This window comes from Cucurbita pepo, chromosome 9 (genome assembly GCF_057944985.1).
Source record: "Cucurbita pepo subsp. pepo isolate OVF chromosome 9, ASM5794498v1, whole genome shotgun sequence".
Lineage (NCBI taxonomy): Eukaryota > Viridiplantae > Streptophyta > Magnoliopsida > Cucurbitales > Cucurbitaceae > Cucurbita > Cucurbita pepo.
The window spans coordinates 2084170-2105875 of NC_141806.1; the positions used below are offsets into that span (position 1 = coordinate 2084170).

General features: G+C 36.2%; 4 protein-coding genes and 6 non-coding genes across 12 annotated transcripts; 1 reads left to right on the forward strand and 9 right to left on the reverse strand.

The window, feature by feature from the left end:
- The first annotated feature begins 73 nt into the window (after positions 1-73).
- Positions 74-6929, forward strand: LOC111801784 (Glycosyl hydrolase family protein). 3 transcript variants are annotated; one of them, XM_023685940.2, is made up of 12 exons: positions 74-180; positions 925-991; positions 2194-2446; positions 3303-3507; positions 3908-3998; positions 4079-4224; positions 4379-4622; positions 4707-4811; positions 4924-5106; positions 5228-5432; positions 5997-6489; positions 6652-6929. In XM_023685940.2, exons 2-12 carry the CDS (start codon positions 950-952, stop codon positions 6740-6742), a joined length of 2058 nt encoding a protein of 685 aa, XP_023541708.2. In that variant the 5' UTR covers positions 74-180; positions 925-949; the 3' UTR covers positions 6743-6929. The 3 variants fall into 3 exon arrangements, with proteins under 3 accessions (XP_023541708.2, XP_086982966.1, XP_023541709.2); XM_087126840.1 differs by lacking the exons at positions 74-180; positions 925-991 and adding exons at positions 1560-1815; positions 2038-2085; XM_023685941.2 differs by lacking the exons at positions 74-180; positions 925-991 and adding an exon at positions 1561-1815.
- A 703-nt stretch (positions 6930-7632) lies between these two features.
- LOC111801786 (sucrose-phosphatase 1) lies at positions 7633-11049 on the reverse strand. The gene is made up of 7 exons (XM_023685942.2): positions 10839-11049; positions 10462-10761; positions 10194-10295; positions 8680-8874; positions 8083-8587; positions 7948-7994; positions 7633-7850 (listed from the first exon to the last, which is right to left on the reverse strand). Exons 1-7 carry the CDS (start codon positions 10896-10898, stop codon positions 7743-7745), a joined length of 1317 nt encoding a protein of 438 aa, XP_023541710.2. The 5' UTR covers positions 10899-11049; the 3' UTR covers positions 7633-7742.
- A 529-nt stretch (positions 11050-11578) lies between these two features.
- TRNAC-GCA (transfer RNA cysteine (anticodon GCA)) lies at positions 11579-11650 on the reverse strand. Its single transcript has one exon. It is a non-coding gene; the product is annotated as a tRNA-Cys (tRNA).
- A 102-nt stretch (positions 11651-11752) lies between these two features.
- TRNAC-ACA (transfer RNA cysteine (anticodon ACA)) lies at positions 11753-11824 on the reverse strand. The gene has a single exon. It is a non-coding gene; the product is annotated as a tRNA-Cys (tRNA).
- Positions 11825-11926: 102 nt separating this feature from the next.
- TRNAC-ACA (transfer RNA cysteine (anticodon ACA)) lies at positions 11927-11998 on the reverse strand. The gene has a single exon. It is a non-coding gene; the product is annotated as a tRNA-Cys (tRNA).
- Positions 11999-12093: 95 nt separating this feature from the next.
- On the reverse strand, positions 12094-12165 carry TRNAC-GCA (transfer RNA cysteine (anticodon GCA)). The gene has a single exon. It is a non-coding gene; the product is annotated as a tRNA-Cys (tRNA).
- A 95-nt stretch (positions 12166-12260) lies between these two features.
- TRNAC-GCA (transfer RNA cysteine (anticodon GCA)) lies at positions 12261-12332 on the reverse strand. The gene has a single exon. It is a non-coding gene; the product is annotated as a tRNA-Cys (tRNA).
- Positions 12333-12436: 104 nt separating this feature from the next.
- TRNAY-GUA (transfer RNA tyrosine (anticodon GUA)) lies at positions 12437-12508 on the reverse strand. The gene has a single exon. It is a non-coding gene; the product is annotated as a tRNA-Cys (tRNA).
- A 1262-nt stretch (positions 12509-13770) lies between these two features.
- LOC111801787 (octanoyltransferase LIP2p, chloroplastic) lies at positions 13771-16163 on the reverse strand. Its single transcript, XM_023685943.2, has 4 exons — positions 15830-16163; positions 15478-15742; positions 15037-15187; positions 13771-14357 (listed from the first exon to the last, which is right to left on the reverse strand). Exons 1-4 carry the CDS (start codon positions 16000-16002, stop codon positions 14020-14022), a joined length of 927 nt encoding a protein of 308 aa, XP_023541711.2. The 5' UTR covers positions 16003-16163; the 3' UTR covers positions 13771-14019.
- An 855-nt stretch (positions 16164-17018) lies between these two features.
- Positions 17019-18692, reverse strand: LOC111802180 (uncharacterized). The gene is made up of 2 exons (XM_023686447.2): positions 18296-18692; positions 17019-17644 (listed from the first exon to the last, which is right to left on the reverse strand). Exons 1-2 carry the CDS (start codon positions 18620-18622, stop codon positions 17174-17176), a joined length of 798 nt encoding a protein of 265 aa, XP_023542215.2. The 5' UTR covers positions 18623-18692; the 3' UTR covers positions 17019-17173.
- Positions 18693-21706: the final 3014 nt, after the last annotated feature.

Consider the following 21706-nt stretch of genomic DNA (forward strand, 5'->3'; position numbering starts at 1 on the left):
ATCTCTCTGCCTCTAATATATATATATATATATAGAAAACAGAGAGCTCCGATCTAGCATTCCACTGATCTCATCTTCTTTTGCCTTTTCTCTTCCCGTCGGCGATCTGATCGGCCGCTGAACCAGAGAGAGCCGCCGCCTCCGCCGCCGCTGGTGCCGCCGGAAGATCGCCGGTTTCAGGTAATTTAACTTTACGAAGCTTTCTCCTGTTGTGAGCATTAGCATTTTCACTTTCTTACTCATTTTATTCCCTTCTTGCAAAACAAGGAAATCTAAGGTAAAATCAAACGGCAAAATATTTATTTTTTAATTTTTAAAATTAATTATATATATATATATATAATATAATATAATATTTACGGAACGAGTCGGGATTTATAAGGAAAAGAAAGTCACAGGAGGAATAAAACTCGAAATTTCTACTAATTTCTTAAACATTTGGATTAAGGATTAGAAATAAATTTTTTTTAATTAAATTTTCGCCATTAATTTATAAATATTATGCTATTTAAGCTTATTATTTACGAAAATTTAGTATTTATTTTGAAGAATTAAATTGAAAAAAAATAAAATATATGTTTAACCTTCGCATTAATATTAATTTTTTTTTTTGTATATATGAAATTAATTAATTAGGAACTAAAATGAAATTTGAGCTATAAATCTATAATATAATTAATTAATCCATATTAATGGATAGTGAAGTAATTTCACTATAATTATTTAAGAGTAATTTATTATAATTTCAAGATGTATTTAAAAAAAAAAAAAAATCATATTCATTTGCTTTTTTTAGCTTACATTTAATGGATTTATATTAAAATTTAGAACTAAAAATATAATCTATAATTCACTAAATAAAATTTTATAATTTATCTAGAAATTTATATTTATAAATGTTTTATTGATTTTATTTATTTTTAGGTTGAAGCGGAGGATTGTATTCATAATGCTTAACTTAAAACCGCCATGGAAATGGAAGTGGAAAGAGGTACATTTTCTTTCATTTCCTTCTCGATAAGTGAAAAACTAAATGCAGAAACGTTATATCAGTGAAAACATAAGATCCTCGAGTTGCTCCATGACTAACTTTTCTACTATACTTGTGACTTCCGTGACACAGTCTCGTCCGAAAATCATTTGAAAAACAAAGTGAGTATTAAAATAGAACTGTGTAGGAATTTAATACATAAACCATCACATAACTGATCAAACAAAATCAAGAGATCTTAGTGATTAATTACGCGAAACACAACTAACTATTACCACGATCTCCTGAAATCTACAACTAACAAGATATTTCAAAATCGTAATTATTTTCGTATAATTTTATTAAATCTAATTCATTCGATCTTCAAAAATTTTAATTTTATCGATTTTAATTTGATCATCAAATAATTATAAAATATTTTTTTTATAAGATTTAGGCCGTACATTATCCATTTATTTTTTAATATACAATTTATTTATGATCCGACCATTTATTTTTTAATATACAATTTATTTATGATCCGACCATGGAATTGGGAGCTTGTATTTAACTCCCTTAAATCTACACTTGGATTAACAAGGAAGCTCATTAATGGCGGAAGAAGCTCGAGGAATCTGTTCTCTCTATTTCGCTCCCACTTTTTCCAAGAACGTCCATTATCCCACGACTAACCTTTCTCTTTCCCACCAACTTACTCTACTTTTACGGATTCACCATTCCCCAGCTTTCTCTCACCATTACAACCGGCTTTTTCCATTGCTTTAACTTAACTTCCTCTTCCGTATACTGCTTTCTGCCATTGCCACTCTCATTTACGCTTTCAGGTAACCTCTCTCTCTCTTCTTCGCCCTATTGCCTCTGTTTTTGATTCGGATAATTGATGAAGCAGGGTTTGGGCGGTAATTGTTAGTAGTGTTTCAATCTTTTCGCTGATTGTAATGTAGTTTTGTCTTGATTCTACCTGATGCTGTTTGTTCTTCGATTTACTGAAAGAATACTGATTCCTGCTAATTAAAAACTGAGAGAGATTGCACAAAAACTTCCAGGAAATGAGGCAGCGACTCTGGATTTAGAGGGTTTTATGAAATAACAACGTAGTTGAACATCGATCTTTGAGTCTTATTTCTAATTTTAATTGAAATATCTGTAAGTTCAATGTTGAAGAAGTGGGTTCAATTTGTGTATGTTTTTGTTCTTGACAGTGTGGGTTTAACTCTTCGGGAAAGAAGATGGCCAAAATTTTTGTTCAGGTGGTTGTGATTCTGTGCTTGGGTTGGTGGTGGTGGGCTATAATGGTGGGCGCTGAGAATTTGAAGTACAAAGACCCTAAGCAGCCAGTTTCGGTTCGAGTTAAGGATCTTCTTGGCCGAATGACTCTGGAAGAGAAAATTGGTCAGATGGTTCAGATTGACAGGAGCGTTGCCAATGCTACAGTTATGAAAAATTATTTTATTGGTAAAGCAATAGTCTCTCGCTCTCTCTTCCCTTTACACTCTCAGTTTTATCCATATGTTCTTGAAGATTTGCACGTTTAATGATAGAGTAGTTCATACTTCAGTGTACTGTTCGGTGCTATTTTCAATTTAGGGAGTGCTAAGTTCCTGATTTGGTTTATGTCTACTCTGAATGGATGCTGTTCTTGGCTACATTTGATTCTTGTGGCCAATAACTGAGGTGGTGAGCTAGTCATGCTTGCCACTTTGTCACTAAATTGATGCTCTATATGATATCTTAGAATATTATAGTTTTTCTTAGTGTTCATTCAGTTCCAAGGAGAAGAAAGCTGAAGTTTAATTGATATCATTTTCTTCATAATAAAACCTTTGAAGTGAACTTTTTAAGAGTTTAATCGTTACATGAGTAGCATGCTGTTAGATTATATTTGAAGCATTGTAGCTGTTATAATGTTGTGACTGTGAGTTCTGAAGTTTTGTAACTATATTTGTGCGATCTCACATTGGTTGGAGGGGAGAACGAAACATTCCATATAAGAGTGTGGAAATCTCTTCCTAACAGACGCGTTTTAAAACCGTGAGGTTGACGGCGATACGTAATGGGCCAAAGCGGACAATATCTGCCGACTACAATATTACTATATATTTGTATGTGTCAGTTTGTTGAATTGATCTGTCTAATTCATGTTCAAGGGCATATAATCTAGAGGGTATTGAGTTCCATTATGACTTGTCACAACTAACGAATGATTGAAGAGCTTCTCATTCATACAAAACCCACACATTTACTATTCAAAATTTGATTGGAATCAAATGACTGAACTTGTCTAAGAGCATGAACTGTGAAATTTGTGCAGGAAGTGTGCTAAGTGGTGGTGGAAGTGTGCCGCTGCCAGATGCTCGTGCTCAAGATTGGGTTGACATGATCAATGATTTCCAGAAGGGTTCTCTTTCTAGTCGATTGGGCATCCCAATGATTTATGGCATTGATGCTGTTCACGGCCATAACAACGTTTACAATGCTACAGTATTTCCTCATAACGTTGGACTTGGAGCTACCAGGCAAGCTTGCAACTCTTTAGAATTGGGTCTAACAACCTTGCTAAGAAACAATACCTTTACATCTAAAATCGAGAAACTTCCATATGAGTTTAGAAATTAACTCATGAAAAATAAGAACCGAATTAGCTCGTTAGTTAGATATTTTAAGGTAAGAAAACTTATTTGGGATTCGAATTACTCCACAAGCGATTAATCTAGTCGAGCTTGAATGATTCTAAACATATAAATTATATTAAATAGAATTGCAAAGAAAACTTGAACTAGCTTGAAACCGTTGTTCCTTAAATGAAACTTAACTTCACTTAACGTGATTCGGCATTAGCTTGTTGTAAATTTGGAGAACTTCACATTTTTCTTGAGGTTTATATTGCATGATTGAAATGTCTTAGTTTCTACACAGGAACCCTGACCTACTTCGAAGGATTGGTGCAGCAACAGCACTAGAAGTTAGAGCCACAGGGATTTCTTATACCTTTGCTCCTTGCCTTGCGGTAATCCCATGTTTCTTATTGAATACCTCACTATTTGTTTGAGTAGTAAGCTGGATATATAACAGGGAAACTTCTTTTAGGTTTGTAGGGACCCGAGGTGGGGGCGGTGTTATGAAAGCTACAGTGAGGATCCAAAACTTGTGCAAAATATGACTGAGATTATTATTGGTTTGCAAGGAGAGCCTCCTGCTAATTATCGGAAGGGGATTCCTTATGTTGGTGGAACGTATGGCCTTTGAACATGTTGAATTTTAAAACTATGAATTCATGCAAAATGTTATTCTTCAACCAAATTGCTGAGATAATAATATCTGATTTCTTTGTGAAATCCTTTCCTCCTCTCTGCAAATTTATTTAAAACACTTCAAATTTTCTTTCAGGAAGAAAGTTATCGCCTGTGCAAAGCACTTTGTTGGAGATGGTGGGACAACTCATGGCATCAATGAGAATAACACCGTTATTGACAGGCATGGACTGCTCGGCATTCACATGCCTGCCTATTTAGATTCGATCATCAAGGGCGTTTCATCGGTAATGGTTTCGTATTCTAGTTGGAATGGAGTAAAGATGCATGCCAACCGTGAGCTGATTACTCACTTCCTCAAGGGTACCCTTAAATTTAAGGTATGTCTGAAAATTTAAGGTATGTCTGACAATTTAATGATGCTGCTGACTGATGTTTTCTAATTTTACTATGAGTATTTTCAGGGTTTTGTCATCTCAGATTGGGAGGGTCTCGACAGAATAACTTCTACGCCGCATTCTAATTACACGTACTCTGTCCAAGCTGCAATTTCAGCTGGCATTGACATGGTTGGTGACTCTCTTTAAGGATACCTTAAATCAAGCTTGGTCTGATTATATGGTTCATGCGTTGCTTTGAAATGTTGGGAGTATTTAGGCTTTGGTTCTGTGTGTTTTGCAGGTCATGGTTCCTTACAAATATGTGGAGTTCATTGATGATCTTACGTTGTTAGTGAAGAACAATGTCGTATCGATGGATCGAATTGACGATGCTGTTGCCAGAATTTTATCAGTCAAGTTCACAATGGGACTTTTTGAAAGCCCCTTGGGTGATTACAGCCTTGTCAATGAGCTTGGGAGTCAGGTCTGGCTCCAATTATAGGAAAACATATAACTGGCTTCGTTTTTGATTGGCTATTCAATTTACATGAAGTTGATCCTTACTTATGTTCTCATGGACATAATTTTGCATCTATAATTAATAGGCACATAGAGACTTGGCAAGAGATGCTGTGAGGCAGTCACTCGTACTGCTGAAGAATGGTAAAAATGATAGCGATCCGTTGCTACCCCTTTCAAAGAAGGCCCCAAAGATCCTTGTTGCTGGTACTCATGCTGATAATTTAGGATATCAATGTGGTGGGTGGACCATTGCATGGCAAGGATTCAGTGGCAACAATGCTACAAGGGGTATGTTTCTTTTCACTCATTCTTCATTACCATATTTGAGATTTCTTCACGCATTAAAAATGTTTCCCGACTAGTCGGGAAGATCTCTGGAGAAGTTTTGAAAGTGCATGTAATAGCTCAAGCCCACCGCTAGTAGATATTGTCCTCTTTGAGATTTCCCTTCTGGGCTTCCCTTCAAGGTTTTTAAAACGCGTATGCTAAGGAGAGGTTTCCATACCCTTATAAATAACACTTCGTTCTCCTCTCCAACTGATATAGGATCTCAATGCTAAAATAGCATTGTTCCAATAATTTGGAGGTTTATGTCCTCTCCAACCGATATGGGATCTCAATGCTAAAATAGCATTGTTCCAATAATTTGGAGGTTTATGCTAGTCTAAACGTGCTCAAAAGCACATTCTTATTAATTGTACATATCTATAGTATTAGTTGTAGATAACAAAGATTTTTTCTTATGGACTTCTTGAATGCCAAAACTTACTCGGATAAGATGTTCATTCTTCAGAGCTTTCCCTTTGATATTAGAGTAGAAACAAATTTAGATTTCCTTTTCCTGATCGACAGGAACTACCATCCTAGCTGCCATTAAATCAACAGTTGATCCGAGCACAGAGGTTGTATTCCGTGAGGATCCCGACAGTGACTTTGTTAAGTCGAATGGCTTCTCATATGCCATTGTCGTTATTGGCGAAGCCCCGTATGCCGAGACAGAAGGGGATAGTACGACGCTTACCATGTTAGATCCAGGTCCAAGCATCATAAAAAATGTTTGTGAGTCTGTAAAGTGTGTGGTGGTTGTCATTTCTGGGAGGCCAATTGTGATGGAACCATACGTTTCATCCATGGATGCTCTTGTAGCAGCTTGGTTACCTGGGACTGAAGGCCTGGGAGTCACTGATGCCCTCTATGGAGACCATGGGTTTAGTGGGAAGCTTCCAAGAACATGGTTTAAATCTGTAGATCAACTGCCAATGAACTTTGGAGATCGACACTACGATCCACTTTTTCCTTTGGGTTTCGGTCTCACGACTGGATCGGTCAAGGACATCGTTGCAAGGTAAGTACTACTATTACTCCATCTTTATGGTGTTTGTGTGATTTAAATTTGCTAATCTATGTTCAAGCATCTTCATGTTCTTCTTTGTTCATCCGTTGCATCTGAATTTCAAATCTTTCAATATCATTAAGATGTCAATTTTCGTTTTCATTTTATGCATAGGTCGACATCGGCAGGAGCTCAAGCAACACCATCCTTTATTGCAATGATCGTTGCTACAATCGCCATTTGTGTACTACAGGTACACTTCTAGTTCTATCTAGTAGGCATTAGTTTGTTGCAAACTTTGGTGGCTATTTTTAGGAAATTTTGAGCTCTATGAGGGTTACAATATCATCAGCCTCAGATGCTTTGCCATTTATTTTAGCGACTGGTTATTATGGATTTGTAGTAGCAAAGACTTTTCAGTTCCATTTATATATTAACCTTTATTTTCTTCATCATGGTTCTCCATTGATCGATCCCAGACATGAAATCATGATATTTTTCATAAAACAAAAAGATATAGACAATGAATATATAGTTTATACCAGGATAAAATTCGATTTGGTCATTCATATATTCGATGTCAATGGTTATGTATATTTTTCTTGAATCGTAATGTGCAAAGAATATAGATGCTATAATTATCATACTATATATTTTAGTTCATAAACATTACTATATACATGGGGTATACAATATAAATGAACTGTTTGTAGGTTTCTCCATCTATTCTCCTTGTTTGTAACATTGCATAGAATGATATGCATAAACACACATACATATAGTATGCCTACAATTTGCTACTATATGGTATATATATGTTATTACTCACTAGAATGGTAAATTTTCATTTTAAAAATGTTGGCTATATAATATATATTTCATCACTTAATCATATAGAACACATATTTTACCGAGTAGAGAAGGTCCCAGAGATTCGTATAAATTATGATAATTTTGGACTAAACTAGAAAATTAGATTATTATGAACTTCTTGTGAATAGAATATTAGACAAAAAAATCAATGTGTCTAACTATTGTCTTTAAAAGGAAAAATTTATAGTTCGAAATCTTCCTTGCCCTTAAAATTTTTAATCTTCAAATGAGCAACGCTCGTGTATGTTTTATCCAATTGAGTCATGCTTGTGTTGACAATAATTAAAAGAAAAACCGTGATTTTAATGCTCAATATGATTTATTCTAACATTTAAATAACTACAAACAATTTCTAAATTGAAATTAAGAATGGAAATAGATACATACATATTTTAGAAGAAGCAGGAAGACTGGTGTTGTGACTCTGGATGTGAATGTGAACCATCCAAGCACGTGTGATGCACGTGCATCCATATCAAACCATCCTCTGATCCTTTTCTCTGTTACATATTCATAGAGTGAGATGGACGAAAATGCAAACATCATAAAACAACCAAACAATGAAATAAAATAAAGGACTTTCGTGTTAGTTTTTACTTGTAAGTTCATTAGAATTGTAGTTGAGCTCCCCATGAACTGATTCACTGTAAAAAGAACAATCAGTAACGGAATGGATCGTTAGAAGATATCTTATGATGACGACAATGATGATACGAAGATCTTGATTCTTACCTGACGACGATGATGAGGAAGAAAATGATTCCCACTTATTGAACCTGAGAAGCCAAGAATCCGATCCGATCTCCGAGGAGGAGAGTCCATCGACCCAGCATCGAAATCGGGTGCCCTTCATGTCACCATATAACCCTCTCATTCCATCTACCAATTCCTCTCTACTTCGCTCGTTCCCGCTCGTATCCACAACTACCCCTTCTGCATGAAAGATGGACTTCAGATGTTCAAGATACACCTCCGACTTCTCGACTTCACCGCGCCTCCATCTTTCGTAAAGCACGTAAAATTTCACGACTTCAACATAAGGATCAGTCGTCTCCACTTTGCAGCAGCAGCCTTTGAAATCTACAATGTCTCTAGGGGACATATTTGGACCAAGTTGGAAGCGGCCTATAGCCCCTATGATCCCTCCTGCACATCTCTCAGTTGCACGACTTATTTTCGGGTTGTCCTTTGCGTTCTCGGCGTACCATTGCAGTAGCTCTTCCTGTGCATTGCTTACCTACACAGATGAGGGAAACATTTGACACCCGAAATCTAACGGTTCACCGTTGATATGTACGTAGACGATGAAGAGTTTTCAAGGCCACAGACCATTACACCATAGACATTGGGGACGCTGAAAAGCTCGGTGTCGTTTCCAGAGTCGCCGCAAACAAGAACATTGGCTGGAACTTTCCCATCAGCTTTGAACTTCTTGAGAAGATATGCAAGTGCCTCTCCTTTGCCAGCACGTTTTGGCAATATATCTAAAGCAATTCCACTGCTGTAGATTACTTTTACATCCAACTGACAGAATACATTCAATGAGTTAACAGGGTAACACAGGACAAGCAAATGAGTGCAGAAGAGAAAGATTTGCAGCATAAACCATCTCGGAGAGAACAAGCAAGAGTGTTGTTCTAGTTTTTTTCTTCTTATTGTTGAACAGGCATCTAAGCTCACTCCTTGCTCATGACCCAATTTCCATTGATTCAGGAAGGTCCTCCCCACACCCAAGACGAGAACAAACCGTGTTTTTTTTGTAATTTTAAATACCATTTTTGTAACATGTCAGTGCACCGCTAGCAGATATTGTCTTTTTTTGGGTTTTTCCTCCTAAACTTTCCCTCAAGATTTTAAAAAGCGTCTGCTAGGAAGAGGTTTCCACACCCTTATAAGGGATGCTTCATTCCTCTGTCCAGCCAATGTGGGATCTCACGATCCACCCCCTTGGGGGCCCACCGTCCTCACTGTCACACCGCCTGATGTCTAGTTCTGATACTATTTGTAATAGCCCGAGCCCACCGCTAGCAAATCTTGTCTTCTTTGGACTTTCTCTTCCAAGCTTCCCCTCAAGGTTTTAAAACGCATCTGCTAGGAAGAAGTTTCCACACTCTTGTAAAAATGTTTCGTTCCCCTCTCCAACTAATGTGGGATCTCACAATCCACCCCCTTGGGAGCCCAACGTGCACACCACCCGGTGTCTGGCTCTGATACCATTTGTAATAGCCCGAGCCCACCGCTAGCAAATATTGTCTTCTTTGGTCTTTCTCTTCCAAGCTTCCCCTCAAGGTTTTAAAACGCATCTGCTAGGAAAGAGTTTCCACACTCTTGTAAGGAATGTTTCGTTCCCTCTCCAATCAATGTAAGATCGCACAATCCACCCCGTTGGGAGCTCGGTATCTGGCTCTGATACCATTTGTAACAGCCCAAGCCCATCACTAGCAGATATTGTCTTCTTTGGGCTTTCCCTCTCGAGCATCCCCTCAAGGTTTTAAAACGCGTCTACTAAGAAGAGATTTCCACACCCTTATAAGGAATGATTTATTCCTCTCTCAAACCAACGTGGGATCTCACAATTTTAGTCCTAAAACTTCTAAGTTCCGTCTTGATCTCTCAACTTTCAAAATGTCTTTACTGTCTAAAGTTCTAAGTTTATTCCATTTTAGTCTCTAAACTTTTAAAGCATCGATATTACTTCTTCTAGTTCATAAACTCTTAGAACGTCTACATTACTACTTTTTAGTTCCTAAACTTTCAAGATGTAAAAAAGAAAACAATCATTTTGGTCCAGTTGAATTCAGCAACAAATCCAGTTCAGGCCAACAAAATAAGCATCAACTTACCCCTCGTTTCTCCAAGCAATCAGACAGAGCATCCGCCACTTGGGGGCCTTTATCCTTCTCTATGAAGAAGCTAACCTTGAAAGGCCGTTGCTCCGTTTCTGACTGTAAATATCCTCATTTTGTGCAGTAGGTTGAAGAAACATCCCAATCAAACCAATTAGGGCTAGAAACAAAAGCATCCTCAAGAAGCAATGAGATATACAGAACATCAATTCAATGCATAACTAAGGAATGAAAAACAAAAAACAAATCAAATTATCATCTCTACCTGCGGCTTGAGTTCCGGAAATCTTAGGGTTTCCTCCACAACTACATCTCGATTCCACTTCCAATTCAGAAATCCTTCCCATTCCTCATCTGAAACCATCAAATCGCCATAAGCAATCTCCGTTCCAACCGACATTATCGTCAAATCTGGAGTCAACAGAGGCCTTTCCCTTCTCAACTTTCTGTAACTCGTCGGCGATCTTCCAGTTGAGAACACAAGAAGAGAATTCCGACGGTAGTAAGCTTCCCATAGAGCATTAAACTTGAGAAGCGATGTGTTCTCATCATCGTCATGATCGACCTGTATGTACAATCTTCAATTCGTTAAAATTTCGAGATGGAAAATGAAAAGGTGTTCGCGAGGTTGAAGAAACTCACCATTGTTAAATCAAGATCGGAAACTATCATGAGCTTCGCTGAAACATCCAGTCGATCCATTGATGATGAGTCCGTTCTTCGAGATTCAGATTAGCTCAACTCAGGGGACGAAAAATCGTGATGTCTGCTGAATATTTATACCTTTTTCGCCGTTCAAATGGCCGACTGTTGCAGTTCTCAAGCAAATTACTGTAAGGTTGAACTTCACGTTTAGTTATTGAATTTGTGTCTATTTGAAGAAAAAAAAAAGAAAAAAAAAAAAGCTTTTCTGATATATCACGTAATTTTAAATATTTAATTTTGTTTAATTAATCTTTATTATTAATTTTTTTAAAAACTTATTTCACACAAAATACAAAATAGTAATAGAAAGGGCTCAACTAGGGACCTCTTGATCTGCAATCAAATGCTCTACCTATGAACCATTGCATACCTGCATATTTATTAAAAATGGGTGACCTCTTGATCTGCAATCAAATGCTCTGCTCTATGCTGAGGTTCATAAAAAATAGTAATTGAAAAGGGCTCAATCGGTGACCTCTTAATCAGTCAAATGCTCTACCATCATCAAAAAATAGTAATTGAAAAGGGCTCAATCGAGTTCGAACCTCTTGATCTACAATATCCCCGAACCGGTGACCTCTTAATCTGCAGTCAAATGCACTAACACTGAGCTATGAACCCTTGCATTTCTGCATGTTTATTAAAATTCACACCTTTGAAATCGCTCGAAATTGAAAAGGGCTCAACCGGGTTCGAACCGGTGACCTCTTGATCTGCAGTCAAATGCTCTACCACTGAGCTATGAACCCTTGGATTTTTGCATGTTTATTAAAATTCACACCTTTGAAATCGCTCGAAATTTCAAAGGCAAATACTCTACCACTGAGGTTCATAAAAAATAGTAATTGAAAAGGGCTCAACCGGGTTCGAACCAGTGACCTCTTGATCTGCAGTCAAATGCTCTACCACTGAGCTATGAACCCTTGCATTTCTGCATGTTTATTAAAATTCACACCTTTGAAATCGCTCGAAATTTCAAAGGCAAATACTCTACCACTGAGGTTCATAAAAAATAGTAATTGAAAAGGGCTCAACCGGGTTCGAACCGGTGACCTCTTGATCTGCAGTCAAATGCTCTACCACTGAGCTATGAACCCTTGCATTTCTGCATGTTTATTAAAATTCACACCTTTGAAATCGCTCGAAATTTCAAAGGCAAATACTCTACCATCATAAAAAAAAGTAATTGAAAAGGGCTCAACCGGGTTCAAACCGGTGACCTCTTGATCTGCAGTCAAATGCTCTACCACTGAGCTATGAACCCTTGCATTTCTGCATGTTTATTAAAATTCACACCTTTGAAATCGCTCGAAATTTCAAAGGCAAATACTCTACCATCATAAAAAATAGTAATTGAAAAGGGCTCAACCGGGTTCGAACCGGTGACCTCTTGATCTGCAGTCAAATGCTCTACCACTGAGCTATGAACCCTTACATCCCTACAAGTTTATTAAAATTCACACCTTTAAAATTGCTCGAAATTTCAAAGACAAATGCTCTACCATTGAGGTTCATAAAAAATAGTAATTATAAAAATGGCTCAACCGGGTTCGAACCGGTGACCTCTTGATCTGCAGTCAAATGCTCTACCACTGAGCTATGAACCCTTACATCCCTACATATTTATTAAAATTCACACCTTTGAAATCGCTCGAAATTTCAAAGACAAATTCATACTTGATAGAAAAATAGTAATAGAAAGGGGTCAACCAAGGACCTCTTGATCTACACTAGTCAAATGCTCTACCACTAAGCTATGGATCCTTGAGTGTATACATGTGAGAATGTTTACATAAGTGGCTAATTATGGTCATTATTATAAATTTATGGTCATAAAAGTATCATAGTTATGTTATCTTTGCAAGATAGACGGGAAAATAGAGTAAAAGAAGCAATGTGCTTTCCTTTAACTAATGGTTGTGCTTCCTTTTAGCCAATGACCTTTTATAGTTTAGGTTGTGAATTTCAAATAACTGTTCTTACCTAAAAATATTTGATCGGGCCAAATTTAAATTTCATGTTTATAATTATTCAAGCTAGACATAATCTTGCTTGTGGAGTGATTCGAATCTCAAACAAGTGTTCTTGCCTTGAAATATTCGATCAACAAGGTAATCTGAATCTTACTCCCCTGGTAGCGATTTCATATTATTTGGTATCAAAGTCCTTGTGCTGATTTCATATCATAGAGACTGCGCATGTTTAATTAGTGAGTCTTAGCGGCTTTACCTTTCCTTCATTTCGTGGCAAGAGCAGGTCGTTGCGTGCTGGTTGGGGAACAGATTGGGAATGGCTCATTCAGGGGCATTCTTCGATAGTGAACAATCAATTCATAACGGATACAAACAAGTGAAATCTGATTGCGCATCTCTATTCATGATTTCATCGATCTCAACTCGTGTTTTCCACCACTAAATGTCTAGGCGTCAACCCCCTATAAGTCCTATTAAAATTTGGGTGCCCACTTGACAGTTCTACCCGATAAAGCCAATGATTAAAGAATTAGGGGCACAATACCTCGAGGCAAAAAGAAATCACTATATGAGGTGTGCTCACTCACTCACAAGGATGAGTCTTCTTATTTGGGTCGTGATGGCACTGGAGAATGAGGCGAGCGTGTTGAGGTCATGATGTAGAACCAAGGTTGGATCAACCACCATAATATCACAACAAAAGATATCGAGCACCCTAATTTTGGTCTAGGTCATGACGTAAAACCGAGCTGAGGTCATGTCACTCATACAATCTTGGTAGGGGTATTTTGGTCATTATGCACCATAATTTTGGTTTATATCCTAAACATACTTCAATTACTCTTGAAACCATGCCTAGTCACTTATATTCTTGAAAATAGGCCTCATATAAAATCTTAAGTTAATCGGAGTTTATTTGGTCGAAACCATCTCCTCACAGTAATGTCGAAAAAAGTTTATCATCATAGCACGTTCTAAACGTGCTTAAATTTATATTTTACAAGCTATAAATTCAGATTTATCCCTATAAATTTTCTGGAGAGCTACAACATTTTCAAAAGCTTGATGCCTCAAGACAGAAAGTATAAAAAATGAAGCAAATGGGAAACATTTTAGCAGCTAAAGCTTTAGAGGGTAAGAGATATCTAACCAGGGGAGCTTGGCGGAGCTTGTTTTAGGGACTCCAAAAATGGGGGCGGGGTGGTTTTCTGATGGATATCAACTTGGAAGACTTGAGCGAATTGGTGTATTAGAGCTTCAAAAGTGATATCAATCAACTGGGAATCCTTGTCAAAATGTATGCTGTTCTTGGCTTCTCTCAGCAGCAGCAGCAGCTCCTTGATGTTTCCGACCTGCCGGTTTCTTATTCCACATGGAACTATCAAATTAAATGGACTTAGATCAGTGGTGACGTTCAGTGCTAATCCATGAAATGTTATCCATTTAGATACCCTAATTCCAATTGCTGCCAGTTTCTGGTTTCCTGCCAGGGTAAAACAGAGGACAGTCATTCAGCTTCCGAGATTTCGTGCAAACGAAAACAAAAAACATTCAACTTTTGAAAACTGTGCTTATTTTCTCTATGATAAGTTCCATTGTTCTTCAGAATTCTCAACCAAATTTCAAAAAGAAATTTGAAAACTACTTTTTCTAGTTTTCAAAATTTGGCTTGGTATTTAAAAATATATGTAAAAAGTAGACAATAAAACAAGAAAACTCATAGAGAATTATCAGCGACCTAGATCGATCTCAATAGCGCCATTGCCAAGCGGTAGGTTCATAGGAGTAGTACTATCGAGCTAGACCTAAGCCAGATAAACAAGAAAACTCATAGGTGGAAGTAGTATATGGTTATCCAACCTAGCCTTTTTTTTTTAGTTTTCGAACTTGACTTGGACAAATTCATGTGTGAAAATAGTGTTTATAATCTCAATTTTTTAAAACCAAATGGTTATGCATAGAACCCTCAAGAATTTGGCAATGTTTTGTAGAAAAGAAAAACAAAAATTTCCTATTAAGGATACTGAATATTAGCTCAAGAACAAAAATGTTTGCCATTGCCAAGTAAACAGCACAAGTCAGATAATCTAGAATCAAAACAGAAAAGGTGTGTATTTCCAATATGCTACATACAAATGTCAGCCAAAAACTACAAGGAATACCTGCCCAGACGCCCGTTAAACCATCGACCCGATTAGCATTGATCGAGAACGTCGAGGAAAGAACACGTATAATGACCTCCTCAAGTGCCCTGAGGTACCAATGAAGATCCATCTTGTGATTTCGTAGATTGATAATAGGGTACATAACTATCTACAGCACAGGACAAAACCTATCAATGTCATGTAAACGACCCTCAGAAACAAAAACAACCAAACCAGTAACGTTGAGTTTTAAATCCTGAATTACCAAAACATTGGGAAAACAAGCATCACATTGCAATGTGAAGAACACAGCTTAAAATTCATACGGGAAAAAGATGCATATACTCTTAAGTTTAATGTGAAATGATTCAAACAAAAATTACCCAGTAAATGCAATACATCCTTAACCAAGTTCATATCAAATCCTTAGGTCAATGATTCGAAACCACTATCAATTACCTGGCCAGGGCCATGATATGTAACTTCCCCTCCACGCTCGGTGCGGTAAATGGAAAAGGGAGAATCCTTGGGATCAAAATTAAGAAACTCTTCAGTACTGTTAGTGCCCAATGTGTACACAGGAGGATGCTGCAAGACAATTAGCGAATCTGGGCAATCCTCGTTCGCATCGATTAATGCTATTTTTTCTCTCACGATATCCTTTTGCCAAGACCATGCATCGTTATATGGAATTATATCTCTGTGCAAATCGAAACATTCGCACCTGCAAAATCCCAATCCATACATATAGGTAGATACCACAGAATGCGCACATAACCTGTTTGTGAAAATGCGCGAAAGAGAAACTTACGTTCCTTGTTGCGCATTCGGCGTTAAGCGTGAGTTTGAAGCTTTTGGATGAAGAACTCGATCGAATTTAGCGATTACCTTTCGAGGATGAGACCGTGGTGATTCCGGCCGACGGTGGGTGCGTCGGCAGCTTGGAAGAAAGCTGGCAGAGGGCGTAGACAGAATCATTTCCATGTTAAATCAATAGAAAGATCAGTAAAATCAAGACCCATTGCATTAGGGCATGATCTCGAACCAGAAGATGGAAAGAAAACAAAATTTGAACTGAAGAAGGAGAACTAAATTGAACAGCTTTAGACTGCAACTGGAGCGGAGTTTGCAAGGAATTTAGATGGCCGCTATTTATAGGTGGTCGATATCGGTTGGTTTTTCAAAAAACCGGACCGAACCAATTGTTTTTGGTGGCTAAGGGTCTATACAGGGAGATGCTCACCTAACCCATGGGGACCGCCTCAAACCGGGAGGGGAGGGAGTGAGAAATATTTTTAACCGGTTAGCTCATCCTCACCCAAGTTTTCCGTTCCGACCCGCTTAATATAAATATATTTTCAATACATACTATATATATATACACGCTTTTTGGTAGTATTAAAAAAATAAATTAATTAATTTTTAAACTCTAATACTAATATTTAAATTAAATAATATTAAATATTATGGGCTTTTTTTAATTTAAATTTTTTAAAATTAGGTTAGTAAAAGATATTATATATATATATATATATATATATATTTATTGAGATTTTTTTTACAATTTTTTAATAAAGATTACGTTGAAAAATGAAAATTTTAAAATAACTATTTATTTAAAGAAAAAATAAACAGGTAAAAATTACCGTGAAACTTAATCCCACAAAAATAAATAAAAAATTATACAATATAATTTTTATTAAAAAATTGTAAACATAATGTTTTATCATATAATTTCTAAAAATTCAAAAATTAATATTTTATCTAAAAAAAATAATCATAATATGGAAAGTTTAGATGTTACATAATAATATTTTTAAGAAACTCAAAAAAAAAAAAAAAAAAAAAAAAACCATTTTAGCATTAACATGTGCAGTACACGTGGTCAGGACATCCCTAATCATACAATTTCATAGTCATTCAAATTAATTAGCCATTAAATGCATACTACATTTAATTAGTCATTGTATATTTGGAATCAACTAATTAACCATTGTCACTAAAAGAACCCAATATTATTTTATATTAATTAGGTTAATGTTTGATAATAAAATGCGTATTAATTAACATTTTAATCAATGTTAATATCGTAAATTTAAACATAATACGATTAAAAAAATTAAAATTAAAATACGATACACAACTATTTGAAAGGCTAAAAGACGAAGGGGAGAAGGGCTTTGATATGGTTGGGGAAGTCCTCAAATTTGGAGGCATACCATCTCTTAGTGGCAGAGCTCCTCCCAGCCAAATAGAAAGCAGTACCAAAGGCAAAGCTGAGCGAGAAGAATGTCTGAGAGATGAGAGCAAATCCGAAGTACTCGATGATTTCAAACAGATAGTGAGGGCAGATCACAGTGTTGAAGAGACCTCCTTGGGGAATTTTGTAGCCAGTTTCTCCTTGTTTTCTGGTTTTGGACAAGAGGAAGTGGTGGTAGAAGTTCCCAATGATGCCTATCAGAAACAAAGCAATTCCAATGTTTTTCAGATCAATGGATGGCTCAGGAAGCGCTTTTGATAGGTGTTGAGTGTAGATCATGAGTGCTGTAGAGGAGAAGTAGCTGGAGGAGATTGTAATTGCTGTGTCAAATACCATTTTGCTGCTGTATTTGTGAACAAACAGTACCTATACAATTTTTCAGATAGAAAGAGAGAGTTTAAGCCTTTGGGGACTGCCATGATTTATGTGTAGTGCCAATTTGAAAACATTTTTTGAGCTGAAGGAGTAAAGTTCATACGACTTTGAAACAAAAACAAGTAAGGCAATTAAACAAAAAGACAGAGAGAAAAACGAATGTCAAATGAAAAGAAAATTACAAAAAAATCAAGTCAAAACAATGTTCCTGGTTCACAAGATGTATAGTGAAATGGTAAGAAGCCGGGAGATTTCTAGGTCAATTTCACAAGGCTATGATCTCCACTAATTACTCTGCGCGGGAATTTTCATTTGGTTTTCAAAAACTAGAGAAGATTGCGAAGAACAAATTCAAAAAACGGATCAAACTAGTTTGAACAATCGATTCTTCACGAGTAGATGAATAGTTAATCAAATGAATCGAGAAGAAAGCGTGTTCGACCATAGTTTTTCCGGATTAGATCAAACTAGAGCATGAATAACTAATTCTTCACGAGAAAACGAACAGCCAATCAGTAAGTCACGAATTAATGCAAGAACAGAAAGTTCAATCTGCAATCCACACTCTCTATTTCCATGATCAGATCGACATTCAGAACACAATCAGGAGCACAGAGAGATAATCAGAAACAGAGACATTACCTCAAGGTCTCTCTTCAAGAAATGCAAGGTGAGAGCGGACTTCAGCAGAAGCGTCCTCCGATCCTCATTCGGAAAGAACCACAACGACACAACGCCGGCCAATAACGCCGGAGTATAAGCCAATAGCATCCCTAACCAGGACGGAAGCTTGAACTGCTCCAACGATTTCGGAGTACTATTCGCATTCCAGAACTTCGAATACTGCAAATGCCTTCCCCTCGCTTCGGAAAGTCCTAACATCGCCACCACCACCGGAATCACCACCGTCACCACGTTCAAGAACAGTGAAGGCGGCGGCGCGAAAACAAACTCCGATAATGCATCCATTGACGTTGTAAACCAGAATGATAAAACTTCTCTGAGTAAATATTTCTCTAGAAATCTGTATTGAGCTTCGAAGCACACGCTTGAGGGTTTTATAGAATTGGCTAACCGACCATTGGGATATCTAAAGGAGACGACATGGGTATTTTCGTAATTTCATTTCAAGATCATATCATAGTACGCGTCGCAGTGGGGAACCGCCCATGCCGCTTTATTAAATGTAAATTATTTTCTTATTTTTCAACGCTAAAATTCTATTTTGTTTTTGTTTTATAATTCTGAAAAAGTAATTTTTCGAATTATTTATTGTAAAACTAAAATAAAATTTTGATAAATTTAAGTATAATATTATGTTTAAAATTATGGTTAAAAAATAATAAAAATTAAATTAAATTAAACAAATCTATAAAAACATTTATTTTTAAAGTACCAAAATTTACATAAAGGTCGGTAAAACGTGATTTTAGACAATAGGATCAAGATCAAAGGGATAGAGGACAAACCGAGATCGGTGTAAAACTTGAAGCAAACTTAGACCTAGTAAGTAGGTTATTAGACCCATAGGCTTGAAAGTCTACCTAGACACCGGTAGACCTGATATGTACGCCCACGACCCAATTGGTCCTTAAAGGGGGATAAATCTAGCTTTCTCGACTTTCTCCTAACCCTGTTCGGAAATAGAGAAATCCTATTAAACGTAACTCAAATCTCGTGCTCAAAACTTTTAGCTTTCTACGGTTTTCTTTATTTTGCAGGCCACATACCCTTGGTATTTATTTATAAAATTTAAAGTGTGTATTTATTTATTTATTTATTTTTTAAAAAATAGATTAATTGTGAAAGGAAATTGGCCATGTACTCGAGGGTATTTTAGTCAAACAAGCAAAAGTTCAAATTGGCCTTTGTATTGGAAAACGGCGTAGTTTTATTTCACACGGCAAGAAAATCAAATAAACATTGCAGCGGCGTGCAATCTTGAGCCCTCCAACGTTTTCACACACAAACGACTGAAATTAGTGGTCACCATCTCCGTAAGAGAACTTTGATACATATACCAATTTAATATGAGACAAAATTGCTTTACAAACGAGATACTATGTGACGTTTGAGCAAAGAAGGAATATATAAATGAACCGAGATCACATCCGAATAATTAAGAAATACTAAGAATTGAAAGTCACTTCTAGCTAACAAGGTCTGTTTTGCTTTTTAGTAGCTCGATCATAAGAACTTAATAGTTAAACGTGTTTAGTTTTGCTTGGAGGAATTTTATATTGAGTGATCTCGTGAGTGAAAACAAAATATATTGGAATGACTCGTGTTGGTTTGTGAGCCGTGACCATTAGGTACCAAATTTTGATTTTGAATCCTAATCTGATTCTTGGGCATGAGACGTTCCTGGTTTAAATCGTTTTAGGGTTTAGGGGACCATCAGGTACTAAATCAAGATTTTGAATCCTAATTTGATTCCTGGGTATGAGACGCTCCTAGGCATGGGACGCTCCTAGTTTAAATCGTTTTAGGGTTTAGGGGACCATCAGGTACTAAATCCAGATTTTGAATCCTAATATGATTTCTGGGCATGGGACGTTCTTGGTTTAAATCGTTTTAGGGTTTAGGGGACCATCAGGTACCAAATCCAGATTTTGAATCCCAATCTGATTCCTGGGCATGGGAGGTTCCTGGTTTAAATCGTTTTAGGGTTTAGGGGACTATCAGGTACCAAATCCAGATTTTGAATCCTAATCTGATTTCTGGGCATGGGACGTTCTTGGTTAAATCGTTTTAGGGTTTAGGGGACCATCAGGTACCAAATCCAGATTTTGAATCCTAATATGATTTTCTGGGCATGGGACGTTCTTGGTTTAAATCGTTTTAGGGTTTAGGGGACCCTCAGGTACCAAATCCAGATTTTGAATCCCAATCTGATTCCTGGGCATGGGAGGTTCCTGGTTTAAATCGTTTTAGGGTTTATGGGACTATCAGGTACCAAATCCAGATTTTGAATCCTAATCTGATTTCTGGGCATGAGACGTTCCTGGGCATGGGAACATTTTAAATCGTTTTAGGGTTTAGGGTTTAGGGGACCATCGATATCAAATTCAGATTTTGAATCCTAATCTGATTCCTGACCGTGGATCATGTTTTAAATCATTTTTTTAAATCTATTTGACGGTTAATTGACCTAACAAAATCGATGATGATTGGATTAACAATATGGTTTTCTTGTCTCTCTTTTTAATCCCTCGTCTTCTTGTCTATCTTTCCTTGCTCTTCTTTTCCATAGATCTATGATTGCCGCTCGTTGTTGTTGTCTGCCACTCTAGACACGTGTCTGGTGCCATCGCCATTGCTTAATAGATAAGGTCTATTAATTTTCAATATAATTTTATTAAATATATATATATATATATATAAATACTAATAAATTGTATTTTACAAACATCTAACATAATTTTTAAAATTTTAAATTTAAATATTAGTCTTTCACATTTTAAAAAAATATATTTATTTTTTATTTACTAAATATAAATTTTTTTATTTTGTTTTAAATTTTTTTAAAAATTTCAATTTCAAACCATATATATATTTAAAATATTTTCATGAGATTCTTACAATAATTTAATATTATAAAATATATGTTTGAATTTAAGAATACTAATTTTCTATTTGTTAAATTTTCTCGTTAATTTATAATTTTAAATCAAATAAGTTATTTAGATTTGACTATCACTTTCTTAACGGTTTGCAAAAGTCGTTAAAAGTAGCTTTTGGGGTTTTTAAATATTATTTTCTATAATTAATATTATCTCATCTTTTAATTTTTTAAATTAATTTGTTGCTGGAAATAAATTTTTTATTGATATTTTTATCCCATTATTTTAATTAACTTAAATTATATAAAATTTCAAACTAAATATTAATATATATAAAAAATATTATGTATATATGTACTAATATGTTAATAATGTCACGGACATATATTTTCAACCGTGCAGCGTCGTGATCTTGATACGCTCACGACAAGCTTTGAGGAGAACTCAAGTTTCATATTCATTTGTTGTCCGGCTCTGTGGCTTCGTCGGA

Excerpts from the sequence above, each read along its gene's own strand:
- LOC111801784 (XM_023685940.2), top strand. The coding sequence starts at position 950 with ATGCTTAACTTAAAACCGCCATGGAAATGGAAGTGGAAAGAG. Across the intron at positions 5,107-5,227 it reads TCAATGAGCTTGGGAGTCAG|GCACATAGAGACTTGGCAAG; the intron begins GTCTGGCTCCAA and ends TATAATTAATAG. Across the intron at positions 6,490-6,651 it reads GTCAAGGACATCGTTGCAAG|GTCGACATCGGCAGGAGCTC; the intron begins GTAAGTACTACT and ends TTTTATGCATAG.
- LOC111801786 (XM_023685942.2), bottom strand. The coding sequence starts at position 10,898 with ATGGATCGACTGGATGTTTCAGCGAAGCTCATGATAGTTTCCGATCTT. Across the intron at positions 10,762-10,838 it reads CCGATCTTGATTTAACAATG|GTCGATCATGACGATGATGA; the intron begins GTGAGTTTCTTC and ends TTGTACATACAG. Across the intron at positions 8,588-8,679 it reads CCAATGTCTATGGTGTAATG|GTAAGCAATGCACAGGAAGA; the intron begins GTCTGTGGCCTT and ends TCATCTGTGTAG.
- LOC111801787 (XM_023685943.2), bottom strand. The coding sequence starts at position 16,002 with ATGGAAATGATTCTGTCTACGCCCTCTGCCAGCTTTCTTCCAAGCTGC. Across the intron at positions 15,743-15,829 it reads CCGAATGCGCAACAAGGAAC|GTGCGAATGTTTCGATTTGC; the intron begins GTAAGTTTCTCT and ends GGGATTTTGCAG. Across the intron at positions 14,358-15,036 it reads TTTAACGGGCGTCTGGGCAG|GAAACCAGAAACTGGCAGCA; the intron begins GTATTCCTTGTA and ends TTACCCTGGCAG.
- LOC111802180 (XM_023686447.2), bottom strand. The coding sequence starts at position 18,622 with ATGGATGCATTATCGGAGTTTGTTTTCGCGCCGCCGCCTTCACTGTTC. Across the intron at positions 17,645-18,295 it reads TCTTGAAGAGAGACCTTGAG|GTACTGTTTGTTCACAAATA; the intron begins GTAATGTCTCTG and ends AAAATTGTATAG.